General features: G+C 44.2%; 1 protein-coding gene across 1 annotated transcript; it reads right to left on the bottom strand.

The window, feature by feature from the left end:
- Positions 1 to 4,813: 4,813 nt before the first annotated feature.
- On the bottom strand, positions 4,814 to 11,400 carry LOC139408066 (uncharacterized protein in mobD 3'region-like). The gene is made up of 2 exons (XM_071151884.1): positions 11,380 to 11,400; positions 4,814 to 5,806 (listed from the first exon to the last, which is right to left on the bottom strand). Exons 1-2 carry the CDS (start codon positions 11,398 to 11,400, stop codon positions 4,814 to 4,816), a joined length of 1,014 nt encoding a protein of 337 aa, XP_071007985.1.
- Positions 11,401 to 17,145: the final 5,745 nt, after the last annotated feature.

Raw genomic sequence — 17,145 nt, 5'->3', positions numbered from 1 at the left:
GACTGGTCACTGAGGTTTAATTAAATGCTTAACTGACTGGTCACTGAGGTTTAATTAAACGCTTAACTGACTGGTCACTGAGGTTTAATTAAACGCTTAACTGACTGGTCACACTGTGAGGTTTAATGAAATGCTTAACTGACTGGTCACTGAGGTTTAATTAAACGCTTAACTGACTGGTCACACTGTGAGGTTTAATTAAACGTTTAACTGACTGGTCACTGAGGTTTAATTAAACGCTTAACTGACTGGTCGTACTGTGAGGTTTAATTAAACGCTTAACTGACTGGTCACACTGTGAGGTTTAATTAAACGTTTAACTGACTGGTCACACTGTGAGGTTTAATTAAACGTTTAACTGACTGGTCACTGAGGTTTAATTAAACGCTTAACTGACTGGTCACTGAGGTTTAATTAAACGCTTAACTGACTGGTCACTGAGGTTTAATTAAACGCTTAACTGACTGGTCACACTGTGAGGTTTAATTAAACGCTTAACTGACTGGTCACACTGTGAGGTTTAATTAAACGTTTAACTGACTGGTCCCTGAGGTTTAATTAAACGCTTAACTGACTGGTCGTACTGTGAGGTTTAAATAAACATTTAACTGACTGGTCACACTGTGAGGTTTAAATAAACGCTTAACTGACTGGTCGTACTGTGAGGTTTAAATAAACATTTAACTGACTGGTCACACTGTGAGGTTTAATTAAACGCTTAACTGACTGGTCACACTGTGAGGTTTAAATAAACGCTTAACTGACTGGTCGTACTGTGAGGTTTAAATAAACATTTAACTGACTGGTCGTACTGTGAGGTTTAAATAAACATTTAACTGACTGGTCATACTGTGAGCGAAAGTAAAGAACCATCAGGTTAAAGCTTGTTGAATGAGTATGTGGTCACAGTGCTTCACAGGTAATGCCGTCCCAAAGGGTGCATCAATCTAATGAAAATGATAGAAGTTATTCCCTGTCCACACTTTTGCCTCACAATCTCTCTATTTTTCCCAGGCCAAAACTCACAGGGATTCAGCATGGCTAGAATGACCTCTCGTTCAACCCACCAACAGTCTGTCCAGCCTGATGAACAAAAACACTGATCCAAGCCAATTTAACTTCCTTGTTTTGACGTTCCTTGTTATTTCGGCATTGTTTGCACCAATATGTGCTGCAGGAACCTCAACCGTCTTGTTTTGGCCTCTACTAGTTCCTCCTTTGAATTTCAATGGTAACCGCTAAAAGGCCCAGGCTGGTTTGAACTAAGCCAGGCCATGCAGCACTATCCAGGTACCACATCTGTTTGTATTGAATTACCTGGAATAGGCAAGACGGCACAACAGATCTGGGACCAGGAAAATGCAACACAACACCACCACCATGACCCATGTCATATTATCAGCTCTTATCTGTGGTTGGGTGACAAAGGGGACAGATCTGGGACGTTGGAATCTTCAAAAGGAGTGAAGCAAACTCTTAGCAGCCTCTGGGCAATTCATGTAACCTCACAACCCCTACACCTCCCTCTTCTTCTCTGTCATTGGTAACGTGCCACGTCATTCCGCTCGACGGTGCCTAACTTTCACACTGTCTCCAGATTCACTGTCTCCAGATTCACTGTCTCCAGATTCAGGCATCGTGTTGGAGGGATCTCTCTCTTTGTGTTATGTATAACATGTCTCACTCTCTCGTTGGAGAGATCTATCTCTGTTATGTATATCATCTCTCACTCTCGTGTTGGAGAGATCTCTCTCTCTCTGTTATGTGTATAACATGTCTCACTCTCTGGTTAGAGAGATCTCTCTCTCTCTCTGTCTCTGTTATGTATATCATCTCTCACTCTCGTGTTGGAGAGATCTCTCTCTCTGTTATGTATATCATGTATATCATGTCTCACTCTCTGGTTAGAGAGATATCTCTCTCTCTCTGTCTCTGTTATGTATATCATGTCTCACTCTCTTGTTGGAGAGATCTCTCTCTCTCTCTCTCTGTTATGTATGTCATGTATATCATGTCTCACTCTCTGGTTAGAGAGATATCTCTCTCTCTCTGTCTCTGTTATGTATATCATGTCTCACTCTCGTGTTGGAGAGATCTCTCTCTCTCTCTGTTATGTATATCATGTCGCACTCTCTTGTTGGAGAGATCTCTCTCTCTCTCTCTCTCTGTTATGTATGTCATGTCTCACTCTCTCGTTGGAGAGATCTCTCTCTCTCTCTGTTATGTATAACATCTCTTACTCTCTTGTTAGAGAGATCTCTCTCTCTCTTTTGTGTATATCATGTCTCACTCTCTGGTTAGAGAGATCTCTCTCTCTCTCTGTCTCTGTTATGTATATCATGTCTCACTCTCGTGTTGGAGAGATCTCTCTCTCTGTTATGTGTATCATGTCTCACTCTCTTGTTGGCGAGATCTCACTCTTTCTCTCTCCCTCTATTTTCTTTCCTCTTGCTATCTCTCTCGCTCTCTCTCTCTTTCACTCTCTAATTATCATCTCTCCCTCCGTCTCTTTTTCACAGATTGTGATACACAAGAAAGCTATGTCCCGTTCGCTGTTCTAAACTACTCTTTCCAGAAGGAGGGCATCCGTCTAGAGGTTGAGTGGACAGACAGTCTGTTTCCAGTTGTAGTTCTCTCTCTCTCTGACCCTTCCACCAGGCCAGGGTGATGGTCACCACCATGGAAACAGCAGCTAGCCATGCAGATGGCCTCATTGTAATTTTTTATTTTTTTATTTTTTTATTTCACCTTTATTTAACCAGGTAGGCTAGTTGAGAACAAGTTCTCATTTGCAACTGCGACCTGGCCAAGATAAGGCATAGCAGTGTGAACAGACAACACAGAGTTACACATGGAGTAAACAATTAACAAGTCAATAACACAGTAGAAAAAAGGGGAGTCTATATATACATTGTGTGCAAAAGGCATGAGAAGGTAGGCAAATAATTACAATTATGCAGATTAACACTGGAGTGATAAATTATCAGATGGTTATGTACAGGTAGAGATATTGGTGTGCAAAAGAGCAGAAAAATAAATAAATAAAAATAGAATGGGGATGAGGTAGGTGAAAATGGGTGGGCTATTTACCAATAGACTATGTACAGCTGCAGCGATCGGTTAGCTGCTCAGATAGCAGATGTTTGAAGTTGGTGAGGGAGATAAAAGTCTCCAACTTCAGCGATTTTTGCAATTCCTTCCAGTCACAGGCAGCAGAGAACTGGAACGAAAGGCGGCCAAATGAGGTGTTGGCTTTAGGGATGATCAGTGAGATACACCTGCTGGAGCGCGTGCTACGGATGGGTGTTGCCATCGTAACCAGTGAACTGAGATAAGGCGGAGCTTTACCTAGCATGGACTTGTAGATGACCTGGAGCCAGTGGGTCTGGCGACGAATATGTAGCGAGGGCCAGCCGACTAGAGCATACAAGTCGCAGTGGTGGGTGGTATAAGGTGCTTTAGTGACAAAACGGATGGCACTGTGATAAACTGCATCCAGTTTGCTGAGTAGAGTGTTGGAAGCAATTTTGTAGATGACGTCGCCGAAGTCGAGGATCGGTAGGATAGTCAGTTTTACTAGGGTAAGTTTGGCGGCGTGAGTGAAGGAGGCTTTGTTGCGGAATAGAAAGCCGACTCTTGATTTGATTTTCGATTGGAGATGTTTGATATGGGTCTGGAAGGAGAGTTTAGAGTTTAGAGATTACCTTCCAGCCAATGGGCACGGATTTCATACAACGGTTATTTTTTGTGGTTAACTTAATCTTCACCCAATGTACAAAATCAGTGACCCTGTCTTGCATTCGGTCTAATAAGAGGAAATAGTGTTTTATAGTCATACGACTGATTTAAGGCAACTGAGAGGTTTTCAGGCAGGCCACATCTCCATCTCCTTGGAGCAGCTCTCTGTTCTCTCTTGGAAAGAAAAGCCTTGCTGTTACTTATTCCAGCAGCACGTTTGGTGAACAGGAAGAGATGAGTGAAAGAGGAACCCCCTGCCCCCCGACGACCCCCATCTGTATTATCTGACCACTGCATAAACCATAGATTCCCCTCAGGACAGATGTGCCTTTAAGCTGCTCACCATAACTCATTGGGCTGTTTTCACTCTGAATCTGAAACCTGAAATGTTATTGGAACATGGTAACATAAATCAAAGCCTAGAAGACTACGTGGTGACTGTTAGGAGCTGAACCTTGAGGGGATGGGGGGAGGACATTTTGGGGTGTGTATGCCAGGTCTGTGTGTGTGGTTTCGGTGTCATAAACTTGTTTAACCTGCTGGCTCTCTGTCAAAGTTCATTAGTTGGAACCGTTTGATTTACCCACAAACCATCAGGCCTTTGTTGATATTTGTGGGGACCAGACACCGCTAAACTTTTATAGGAAATGTAATATCACAAAATAACATTCTGTTTAGGAAGGGGGTACACTACACTGTTTCTTTCCCACACACACACTTTTATATTCAGCGTTGCACTGAAGAAATAGTCCTAGTTGTTGTTATTCTTCACAAGGAGATGTATAATCACTACAGAGTACTCCCTCTAACTAATTTTCACCTCATCATAACCATGTGGGAATGTAAGTAAGCATTGTTAGTCTCTCTCCCTGTGTGTGTGTGTGTGTGTGTCCTCTTGTCGTAGTCCAGTATGGCTTTCTTTAAAAGGCTTTTCTCTCTCTCTTCTTTCCCGTTCCTCCATTGAATGGGTCGTGTTAATCTGGCCTTCTCCTCACAAGTATCTCTTTGACGTGATGCGATTGCTGCTTCATGCCAGCCTCCAGAACAGAGCTCTCCTACCAGGATGGTGTTTCTTCTATCTCCTCTCTGAATACACAGGGCTTTGATTGGCTTTATGATCAGGAGGGTAGACGGGGACAAACTCCTCCTCAGTGCTCACTGCTCGCTCTCTCTCTCGACCCGCTATCGCATCATCATGCTGTAGATTGTTGTTTGAGATGAAGAACCGCTGTAGATTGTTGTTGGAGATGAAGAACCGCTGTAGATTGTTGCTGGAGATGAAGAACCGCTGTAGATTGTTGCTGGAGATGAAGAACCGCTGTAGATTGTTGTTGGAGATGAAGAACCGCTGTAGATTGTTGCTGGAGATGATGAACCGCTGTAGATTGTTGCTGGAGATGAAGAACCGCTGTAGATTGTTGCTGGAGATGAAGAACCGCTGTAGATTGTTGCTGGAGATGAAGAACCGCTGTAGATTGTTGCTGGAGATGAAGAACCACTGTAGATTGTTGTTGGAGATGAAGAACCGCTGTAGATTGTTGCTGGAGATGATGAACCGCTGTAGATTGTTGCTGGAGATGAAGAACCGCTGTAGATTGTTGCTGGAGATGAAGAACCGCTGTAGATTGTTGCTGGAGATGAAGAACCGCTGTAGATTGTTGTTGGAGATGAAGAACCACTGTAGATTGTTGTTGGAGATGAAGAACCGCTGTAGATTGTTGCTGGAGATGATGAACCGCTGTAGATTGTTGCTGGAGATGATGAACCGCTGTAGATTGTTGCTGGAGATGATGAACCGCTGTAGATTGTTGCTGGAGATGATGAACCGCTGTAGATTGTTGCTGGAGATGATGAACCGCTGTAGATTGTTGTTGGAGATGAAGAACCGCTGTAGATTGTTGTTGGAGATGAAGAACCGCTGTAGATTGTTGTTGGAGATGAAGAACCGCTGTAGATTGTTGTTGGAGATGAAGAACCGCTGTAGATTGTTGTTGGAGATGAAGAACCGCTGTAGATTGTTGCTGGAGATGATGAACCGCTGTAGATTGTTGCTGGAGATGAAGAACCGCTGTAGATTGTTGTTGGAGATGATGAAGATATTGATGGACCATTACATAACTTTCTAGTATTATTATTATTATCTGTTCTAACCTCTTTTTTCTTAACTGGACCTGCTCAAAAAACTGCCAGACGTTTTTCTCTCCCTTTTTAAAAATAACAACACGTTTAAGCAAGGAGGGGAAAGTGCGCTTTACGGGAAAAAACAACACTCCGCACCCGACCCAGGCAGCAGCCGTCCGCTCCTCCTCTCTATTATATGATCTCATTATCTTTCCATCCATCGCACAATGCTTTCATCAGGAGCAGCAGCTAGCTATCCTATAGGCGTTACGAAACGTTCCCTCAGCTTTTGTCAGGAGACGGTTTCGTGACCGGGGTTTGGGATAGCCCTGCCAGAAAATCAAACCTCTCTTAAATATATTTTCAATGACCAAAAATATTGTATTTTCATCTGGTTTTTTTTTTGTTTTTTTGTTTTTTTTTGAATTTTACCCCTTTTTCTCCCCAATTTCGTAGTATCCAATTGTTGTAGTAGCTACTATCTTGTCTCATCGCTACAACTCCCGTACGGGCTCGGGAGAGACGAAGGTTGAAAGTCATGCGTCCTCCGATACACAACCAACCAAGCCGCTGCTTCTTTAACACAGCGCACATCCAACCCGGAAGCCAGCCGCACCAATGCGCCGGAGGAAACACCGTGCACCTGGCCACCTTGGCAAGCGTACACTGCGCCCAGCCCGCCACAGGAGTTGCTGGTGCGCGATGAGACAAGGACAACCCTACCGACCAAGCCCTCCCTAACCCGGGCGACGCTAGGCCAATTGTGCGTCGCCCCACGGACCTCCCGGTCGCGGCCGGTTACGACAGAGCCTGGGTGCGAACCCAGGACTCTGATAACCCAGGACTCCCTTAACCACTGCGCCACCCGGGAGGCGTATTTTCATCTGTTTGAAGCTGGTGTACAAAACCTAAAGTAAAAGACCAGAAACTATACTTAAAGGAAAGATTGACCCATTTTGAATGTTTTACTGTTATACTATTTTTTGTGCATCTCTGAGTGATGTTCTATCGATTCCCTGGGTGATTTGTTTGTTTTCATGTGTATCTGAGTTATTGCTGTTGAAGCAGGCAGAAATCTGGCCGTTATGACATTGTGATAAAGTCTCTCTCACTACACTGGAAGTTAACAGGAATATGACTTTTAGATCTAAAACATCTATCAAACGTGTCAGACTTGCTGATGTCATAATGACAGAGGATGTCTTCTCTCCAATGAGTCATTGATCATATTTTTTGTGATATTCCTAACTCACGAAATGTATAATTTAACAGAGAGTCTATTACATTCCTATTTGTCTGCCTATTTAGTCCAGGGTGCATTGCATGGCACCATTGCCATAGAAAGGAGATGGGAATCCAATGAATGAAGGAACCTATAACACCCCACCCAGCAGACCGTCGACCAATCGCGTTTCCATTGTCATGCTGCGACACGCGGTTGCTAAGCTAATCGTCATGCAATCCCTTCTCAAACTAAGTGTATATGTCACGTTCTGACCTTTATTTTCTTTGTTTTGTCTTTATTTAGTATGGTCAGGGCGTGAGTTGGGGTGGGAAGTCTATGTTTGTGTTTCTATGTTTTTTTCTATTTCTGTGTTTGGCCTGATATGGTTCTCAATCAGAGGCAGCTGTTTATCGTTGTCCCTGATTGAGAACCATATTTAGGTAACCTTTGTTTCACTGTTGGTTGGTGGGTGTTTGTTTCCGTGTGAGTGTTTGTCGCCACACGGTACTGTTTTGGTTTGGTTATTTCACGTATTCGTTTTTGTATTTCATAGTGTTCAGTGCTTTAAAATCGTCATGAACACTTACCACGCCGCATCTTGGTCCGATCCTTACTCCTCTTCAGACGAAGAGGGGGAAATCTGCCGTTACAGTATATGTCGAGAAACTTGCCTATTTTCCTCGATAGTACGCAAAGCTGTACGATACTACAGAAAGCAAGTTGCACTTCTTGTCGACGAAATTCATGCTAATGTTTGGTTTTAGAGCTAGCGCCCAAAAGACTCCCATCCACTCCTTGGAGAGCGCTCCTTGTCTCAGAATCACCCAGAATGCATTGCGTGAACCATTGACATAGCATGGGCAACGTTTCCCATCTCCTCAAAAGTATATCTGCAGCTGCGAATGTTAGACTCCACACTGAGGCTGCAGGTCAACGTGTTGAAATTGTAGACAACTAAATTGATAGCTGTACAATCAGCTAAACAAACTGCACTAACTTGCTACGTTATATGCTGATATTGTCTGTGGTATTATTGTGTGTAGCTACGTTTGCTAGCTAGCCAGCCAGCCCATATAGAGAGCATTGCATTGTGTACTTGAGCTGCAATAGATTTCCACAACAACTGTCCATGTTGCTACCAACCTTATTATAACGGCAAAATGAAACATTTGTTAATGAAAAATATTGTTCTCACATATTAGTGTTATTCAACACTGTCACTGAGTGGTTTTGGGTGGATTTTTCCTTTAAGAACGGAAAGCATAGAAATAGCGCACACAGAATAGATCTACCACTTCTAAAACTTGCAGTCAATGAGTGACATACCTATAACTCACAATTCTATGTGAATTTCATAGGGTTGTGCTATAAAAAGTGATATATTACAGCTATAAGCAGTCAGTCTCTGTGCAGCAGAGACTCTCAGACTCACAAACTAACGTTTCCAGCTTTTTCTTGCTGGTTTAATTCCAAGATAAATACTTACAACGTGTTTACTTATACACTCACTTAGGGAATTGTTATGTTCCATCTTAAGTAGGACTGGTTACATTATGTTGTCTTCTTGTGTAACCCAACAGACAAATCTCTGCTAATCAGATCCCAGCCGTGGGACATCCACATGTTCTGACTTGCATAAGTGTCAAAGACATGGGTCACCGAGTGCGTTTATGTGTGTGGGACGCAAGGGAGACATATTCAGGTTCTCTTTCCGGATTTAACCTAGGACACAGACCTCTCCCTCCCCTGCCTTTCAGACGACCGAGGCCCAACCACGCTTCTCTGATTCCCGACTGTTATCGTCCTGTAATCTTAGTAAACCGTGTCAACTTATTGTCTAGGCCTTTCTGGGCCTCTTTTAACATCACAGTGACAATGGGAGGTCTTACTCAAATAAAGTCTGTGTTATTTCATGTGCATGTTGTTTTCTGCATCTGGAGACAGGTGGAACATGTGAGGCCATGTAAGGAGAGTGATCCCAGTGTACTTAACAATCTCATGATGTCACACTGAACGGGGTCATGTTCAGTAGGTACAAAACGTTTTTTAAAGCAGAATGAAACGGAGACGTCTCTGAACTGAGAAATGCTCATTTTCATTTTTTAGTTGCAGAACATTTTGAAATAGTGTTCCCTAATTGAACACGACCCAGACCGCTACTGATGGATGATACCGGACCCATGTCCCTGTCCTGTTGAGAGTCTGTTGATCCATCCTAATGAAGGGCCTTGTATGATCTGGTCCCAGACCTGTCACACTTTTGTGAGTCTGTTGATCTGTCCTAATGAAGGGCATTGTATGATCTGGTCCCAGACCAATCACTCTGTTGTGATCAATCATAATGAAGCTATGACCAAAAGGGGTATTGTTTGTGAGGTTTGAGTTTCATCTGAAATCTCTCTTGATCCCCCCCCCCATCCACCCCTCCTCCACCCCCACAATACTTCTTATTTCATTTATTGTGGTTCAGTTCATTGAGCTCCTCTGCTTTTCATTAAAGTTGCCAAGCAACTGCCAGACATGTAAAACACCCTGGAATGCCAGATGGATGGCATCCAAGATGTTTTCAACTCCAAGTTTGATATCCGATGCTGGGTTTGGGTTCGTTTCCCATTCTGTTTAGAATGGAGGCATCCATGGTTAGATTACATAGAGTCTTGAGTGCTGTTTGTCTGTGGGAAACCATTGTTCTGTGTGTGTGAGTGTAAGTGTGTGTGTGTGTGTGTGTGTGTGAGTGTGAGAGTGAGAGCGAGTGTGAGAGTGTGTGTGTGTGTGTGTGTGTGTGTGAGTGTGAGAGTGAGAGCGAGTGTGAGAGTGTGTGTGTGTGTGTGTGTGTGTGTGTGTGTGTCTCTCAGCGGCCAGCCCATCCTGATCGGTTTACATACTTGTCCTCGTCTGAGGAGAGTGAAACATGAGACCATTTGTCAACCACTCTCTGTAATTTACGGTAAATCTCTGTTATTAGTAGTCATGTATTTAGTGGTTTATGTCAGGTAGACCACGGTGGACCCACTGCCTAAGCAGGCATGTCAGTTGTCTGCATTGTTTCAGTCAGTGTCGGACGGTCATGGCCTGGTCCCAGATCTGTTTGAGGGACAATAGAGGCTTGAGGTCACACATAATCACACTGTGTCATCGTCCAAGCCTGGTCCCAGATGTCATAGGAGTCATCAAGACACCACAAACAAATCCAGGCTAGAACGATGACACGGAGCCATTCCATTGGACCCAACAGCCAACATTGGATTGTCCCTCTCTGAGCCTTAACCACATGTCCCCAGCTCTTCTCCCTTCTCAGAGGCTTTGCTGAGTGCTTACTTTAACTCCAGCGGACAGGAGTGCTGATTTAGGATCAATTTAGCCTTTTAGAACACTTTTACATGAAGAGGGCGGACCTGATCCCAGATCAGTAGTTCTACTCTGAGATGCTGGATAGTGATACGACCCCAGAGCTGCTCAAGGTCAGCAGCCAGCCAAGCCAGAGAGGAAGTATTAGGGCTCTTAACTGATCCCAAGTCAGCTTAACCAGCTTTACTTACAGTCTTCTTTCACACCCACAGGGGCTTAGGCTGCGTCGGGGTCAGGTTCTAGCTGACCCCTCACTCAGGATGTCTGGGTTAAACTTCGCTCAAAACCGTATTTTTATTGAAGATGTGGGGTTTAACTTTAGTCTGGCTAACACCTAACTTTTAAAGTGCTCCTGACTTCAGAGTCTGGCTTTTTGATGTTGTCGGTACAATGTGTCGATAATGAAGGAGGCTGTGCTTTTACTGGTTGGCTCTCCTCTGTGTCTTTCTCACTGAAACATCCACAGCCCCTGAGAGTCGCCCCCCTTCCATTAAAATGGTTGTATATTCAAATCCAAACAACAAGAGGGCACAACCCCCGTGGACAAAAAAACATTTGAGAGAGCCAATCAAACCCGTCGCACAATTTCTGAGTGAACATTGCATTAACAAACGGCCTCCTTTCTAGACCCGTGTGGTCACAGCTAACCCCTGTGATTCACGTGGGTCGCATCAGCCAGGTGACAGTCACACACCATACTGTGCTGCTCCTATGGAGAGTGTTTGGTAGGTTCATCTCATTGTGGTCCTATTCATTCACTTTATGTAGTGGTGTCTTTCTGACGGTAGGCTGGAGTCACAGGTGGCACCTCAATTGGGGAGGACGGGCTTGTGGTAATGGCTGGAGCGGAATAGGTGGACAGGTCTCAAATACATCAACCACATGGTTTCCATGTTTGTTGCCATTCCATTTGCTCTGTTCCAGGCATTATTATGAGCCGTTCTCACCTCAGCAGCCTCCACCGACATCAGCCTTGTTCCTGTCTCAGAGGGCTGGAGTGGTAATGTTGTTCCTGTCTCAGAGGGCTGGTGTGGTAATGTTGTTCCTGTCTCAGAGGGCTAGAGTGGTAATGTTGTTCCTGTCTCAGAGGGCTGGAGTGGTAATGTTGTTCCTGTCTTAGAGGGCTGGAGTGGTAATGTTGTTCCTGTCTCAGAGGGCTAGAGTGGTAATGTTGTTCCTGTCTCAGAGGGCTGGTGTGGTAATGTTGTTCCTGTCTCAGAGGGCTGGAGTGGTAATGTTGTTCCTGTCTCAGAGGGCTGGAGTGGTAATGTTGTTCCTGTCTCAGAGGGCTGGAGTGGTAATGTTGTTCCTGTCTCAGAGGGCTGGAGTGGTAATGTTGTTCCTCTCTCAGAGGGCTGGAGTGGTAATGTTGTTCCTGTCTCAGAGGGCTGGAGTGGTAATGTTGTTCCTGTCTCAGAGGGCTGGAGTGGTAATGTTGTTCCAGATGTCTCAGAAGGCTGGAGTGGTAATGTTGTTCCTGTCTCAGAGGGCTGGAGTGGTAATGTTGTTCCAGATGTCTTAGGGGGCTGGAGTGGTAATGCTGTTCCTGTCTCACGGGTCTGGAGTGGTAATGTTGTTCCAGATGTCTTAGAGGGTTGGAGTGGTAATGCTGTTCCTGTCTCAGAGGTCTGGAGTGGTAATGTTGTTCCAGATGTCTTAGAGGGCTGGAGTGGTAATGCTGTTCCTGTCTCAGAGGTCTGGAGTGGTAATGTTGTTCCAGATGTCTTAGAGGGCTGGAGTGGTAATGCTGTTCCTGTCTCAGAGGTCTGGAGTGGTAATGTTGTTCCAGATGTCTTACAGGGCTGGAGTGGTAATGTGGTTTCAGATGTCTTAGAGGGCTGGAGTGGTAATGTTGTTCCAGATGTCTCAGAGGCGCCAGCTGCTGTTCACTGGGATTAGCTGTCTCTCTCTCTGGTTCTCTCATACACAAACATGCAGGAACACACAGGCATACACTGTCGCTCACACACACACTATCACGCTCTCTAGCTGACTCTTTCTTAACCCACTCTTTAGTTTCTCTCTTTCTCTCTCTCTCTCTCTCGCTCTCTCTCTCTCTCTCTCTGTAGACCCATTCTCTCTACATATTTCCCCACTCTCTTTCAATTCAAAAGGCTTTATTAGCATGGGAAACATACAGTACAAGTTTGGACACACCTACTCATTCAAGGTCCTTTATTTTTTACAATTTTCTACGTTGTAGAATAATGGTGTTGACATCAAAACGATGAAGTAACACATATGGAATCATGTAGTAAACAAACATTTTAAACAAATCTAAATATATTTAACATTTTACATTCTTCAAAGTAGCCACCCTTTGCCTTGAAGACAGCTTTGCACACTCTTGACATTCTCTCAACCAGATTCACCTGGAACGCTTTTCCAACAGTCTTGAAGGAGTTGCCACATATGCTGAGCACTTGTTGGCTGCTTTTCCTTGACTCTGCGGTCCAACTCATCGCTGCAGAATGCAGTGGTAGCCATGCCTTGAATTCTAAATAAATCACAGACTGTGTCACCAGCAAAGCAACCCCACACCTCCTCCTCCATGCTTCACGGTGGGAACCACACATGCGGAGATCATTCATTGATCATCACAAAGACACGGCGGTTGGAACCAAAAATGTCAAATTTGGACTCATCAGACCCAAGGACAGATTTCCACCAGTCTAATGTCGATTGCTCGTGTTTCTTGGCCCAAGCAAGTATCTTCTTATTATTGGTGTCCTTTAGTAGTGGTTTCTTTGGTTTCTTTGCAGCAATTCGACCATGGAGGCCTGATTCACGCAGTCTCCTCTGAACAGTTCATGTTGAGAGGTCTGTTGAACTCCTTTATTTGGGCTGCAATTTCTGAGGCTGGTAACTCCAATTAACTTATCCTCTGCAGCAGAGGTAACTCTGTGTGTTTCTTTCCTATGGCAGTCCTCATGAGAGCCAGTTTCATCAGAGCGCTTGATTGTTTTTTGCGACTGCACTTGAGGAAACTATCAAAGTTCTTTAAATTTTCCGTATTGACTGACCTTCATGTCTTAAAGTAATGATGGACTGTCGTTTCTCTTTTCTTATTTGAGATGTTCTTGCCATAATTTGGACTTGGCCTTTTACCAAATAGGGCTATCTTCTGTATACCAACCCTACCTTGTCATAACACAAGTGATTGGCTCAAACGCATTAAGAAGGAAAGAAATTCCACAAATCTGCTTTTAACAAGGCACACCTGTTAATTGAAATGCAGTTTTATTTTATTGTTTTAATCAACCTTCATTTAAATAGGAAAGTCAGTTAAGAACATAATTCTTATTTACCGTGACGACCTGCCATAAGGCAGAAATCCTCCTGTGGGGAAGGGGGCTGGGATTAAAAAGACAACAGCATGGTAACATCACAACATGACAACATGGTAGCAACACAACATGGCAACAGCACAAAACATGGTAGAAACATTGTTGGGCACAGACAACAAGAAGGTAGAGACAACAATACATCACACAAAGCAGCCACAACTGTCAGTAAGAGTGTCCATGATTGAGTATTTGAATGAAGAGATTGAGATAAAACTGTCCAGTTTGAGTGTTTGTTGCAGCTCGTTCCAGTCGCTAGCTGCAGCAAACTGAAAAGACGAGTGACTCAGAGATGTGTGTGCTTTGGGGACCTTTAACAGAATATGACTGGAAGAACGGGTGTTGTATGTGGAGATAGAGGGCTGCAGTAAATATCTCAGATGGGGCCTAAGAGGGTTTTATAAATAAGGATCAACCAGTGGGTCTTGCGACGGGTATACAGAGATGACCAGTTTACAGAGGAGTATAGAGTGCAGTGATTTGTCCTATAAGGAGCGTTGGTGGTAAATCTGATGGCCAAATGGTAAAGACCATCTAGCCGCTCGAGAGCACCCTTACCTGCCGATCTATAAATTACGTTGCCGTAATTTAGCATGGGTAGGATGGTCATCGGAATCAGGGTTAGTTTGGCAGCTGGGGTGAAAGAAGTGAGATTACGATAGAGGAAACTAAGTCTATATTTAACTTTAGCCTGCATGTTTGATATGTGCTGAGAAAAACAGTGTACCATGTAGCCGAACTCCCAGGTACTTGTATGAGGTGACTACCTCCAGCTCTAAATCCTCAGGTAGTAATCACACCAGTGGGTGGAAGGGCATTCTTCTTACCACACTACCTTTTGTTTTGGTGTTCAGACCAAGGTTAAGGGCAGAGAAAGCTTGTTGGACACTAAGAAAGCTTTGTTGTAGAGGGTTTAACACAAAATCCGGGGAGAAGTCAGCTGAGTATTCCAGGTGACTACCTCATGAAGCTGGTTGAGAGAATGCCAAGAGTGTGCAAAGCTGTCATCAAGGCAAAGGGTGGCTACTTTGAAGAATCTCAAATATGTTTTTATTTGTTAATTTTTTTGGGGGGTTACTACATGATTACATGTGTTATTTCATAGTTTTGATGCCTTCTACAATGTAGAAAATAGTTTAAAAAATAACTCCTTGAATGAGTAGGTGTGTACAAATGTCTGACTGGTACTGAAGGTTTGCATTGCCAAAGCAAGTAAAATAGATAATAAACAAAAGTGAAATAAACACTCTCTCGCTCTCTTTCCCCCCCTCTCTCTCTATCGCTCTCTCTCTGTACCTCCCCCTCTCTCTGTATACACTACATGACTAAAAGTATATGGACGCCTGCTCATCAAACATCTCATTCCAAAATCATGGGCATTAATATGGAGTTGGTCCCCACTTTGCTGCTATAACAGCCTCCACTCTTCTGGAGAGGCTTCCCACTAGATGTTGGAACATTGCTGCAGTGACTTGCTTCCATTCAGCCATAGAGCATTAGTGAGGTCGGGCACTGATGTTGGGTGATCAGACCTGGCTCGCAGTCTGCGTTCCAATTCATCCCAAAGGTGGGGTTGAAGTCAGGGCTCTGTGCAGGCCAGTCAAGTTCTTCCTCACCGATCGACAAACAGTTTCTATGTGGACCTCGCTTTGTGCACGGGGACATTGTCATGCTGAAACAGGAAAGGGCCATCCCTAATGCGTAGCTTTAAGATTTCCCTTCACTAAAGGGGTCTAAACCGAACCATGAAAAACAGCCTCAGACTATTATTCCTCCTCCACCAAACATTACAGTTGGCACTATGCATTCAGGCAGGTAGTGTTCCCTTGGCATCCACCAAACCCAGATTAGTCCGTCGGACTGCCAGTTGGTGAAGAGTGATTCAATCACTCAAGAGAACGCATTTCCACTGATCCTAGTCCAATTGTGGCAAGGTTTACACCACTCAAGCCGACGCTTGGCATTGCACATGGTGATCTTAGGTTTGTGTGTGGCTGCTCGGCCATGGAAACCCATTCATGAAGCTCCCGACGAACAGTTCTTGTGCTGACGTTACTTCCAGAGGCAGTTTGGAACTCAGTAGTGAGTGTTGCATCCAAGGACAGACGATTTTTACGTGCTTCTGCACTCGGCGATCCCGTTCTGTGAGCTTGTGTGGCCTACCACTTTGCGGCTAAGCCGCTGTTGCTCCTAGACATTTCCACTTCACAATAACAGCACTTACAGTTGACCGGGGCAGCTCTAGCAGGGCAGACAACTGACTTGTTGGAAAGGTGGCATCCTATGACGGTGCCACATTGAAAGTCACTGAGCTCAGTAAGGCCATTCTACTACAAGTGTTTGTCTATGGAGATTGCATGGCTGTGTGCTCGATATAATACACCTATCAGCAACAGGTGTGGCTGAAATAACCAAATCCACTCATTTCACTCCGGCGGCCTGACCTTTCCAGCTCTGACAGCTGCCATGCAGCCTCATTCCCACACCACATCCTCTGGAGGACCCTCAGCCAACACACACAAAAATAAGTAAGCAATAAAAATAAAGAATAATACAATTTTAAAAAACAAACACACACACACACACACACACACACACAGTTATCGACACTATTCACTTAACACAGTAATTTTGCTGATATGGTTCATTACGATAAGAAGCCTTTACTAGATAAATGGGAAGTTTGAAATAATATGGCCGATTGTTAATGTGACAATTGATGGCTAGTTTAAAGGAGCATTTATTAAAAAAACTGTGGTGCACATTAATGTTATAAACCTATCGTTCTATTCATCGTTATCAAGCAGTTAAATTGCAATATGAAGTTTTATCCATATTGTCCAGCTCTATGACACACACCAACACACAGGTCAACCAACAGCCACTTCAATAACACCAACACACAGGTCAACCAGCAGCCACTTCAATAACACCAACACACAGGCCAACCAGCAGCCACTTCAATAACACCAACACACAGGTCAACCAGCAACCACTTCAATAACACCAACACACAGGTCAACCAACAGCCACTTCAATAACACCAACACACAGGCCAACCAGCAGCCACTTCAATAACACCAACACACAGGTCAACCAACAGCCACTTCAATAACACCAACACACAGGTCAACCAACAGCCACTTCAATAACACCAACACACAGGCCAACCAGCAGCCACTTCAATAACACCAACACACAGGTCAACCAGCAGCCACTTCAAAAACACCAACACACAGGTCAACCAGCAACCACTTCAATAACACCAACACACAGGTCAACCAACAGCCACTTCAATAACACCAACACACAGGTCAACCAACAGCCACTTCAATAACACCAACACACAGGCCAACCAACAGCCACTTC

The sequence above is a fragment of the Oncorhynchus clarkii genome, chromosome 4 (genome assembly GCF_045791955.1).
Source record: "Oncorhynchus clarkii lewisi isolate Uvic-CL-2024 chromosome 4, UVic_Ocla_1.0, whole genome shotgun sequence".
In the NCBI taxonomy this organism is placed as follows: Eukaryota; Metazoa; Chordata; class Actinopteri; order Salmoniformes; family Salmonidae; genus Oncorhynchus; species Oncorhynchus clarkii.
This window is presented reverse-complemented; position numbering and strand designations above follow the sequence as displayed.

What these genes read in the sequence shown, in the direction of transcription:
- LOC139408066 (XM_071151884.1), bottom strand. Translation starts at nt 11,400, where the DNA reads ATGTCGGTGGAGGCTGCTGAG. An exon ending in TGTCGGTGGAGGCTGCTGAG is followed by an intron (nt 5,807 to 11,379) that starts GTGAGAACGGCT and finishes AACAATCTACAG; the next exon opens with CGGTTCTTCATCTCCAGCAA.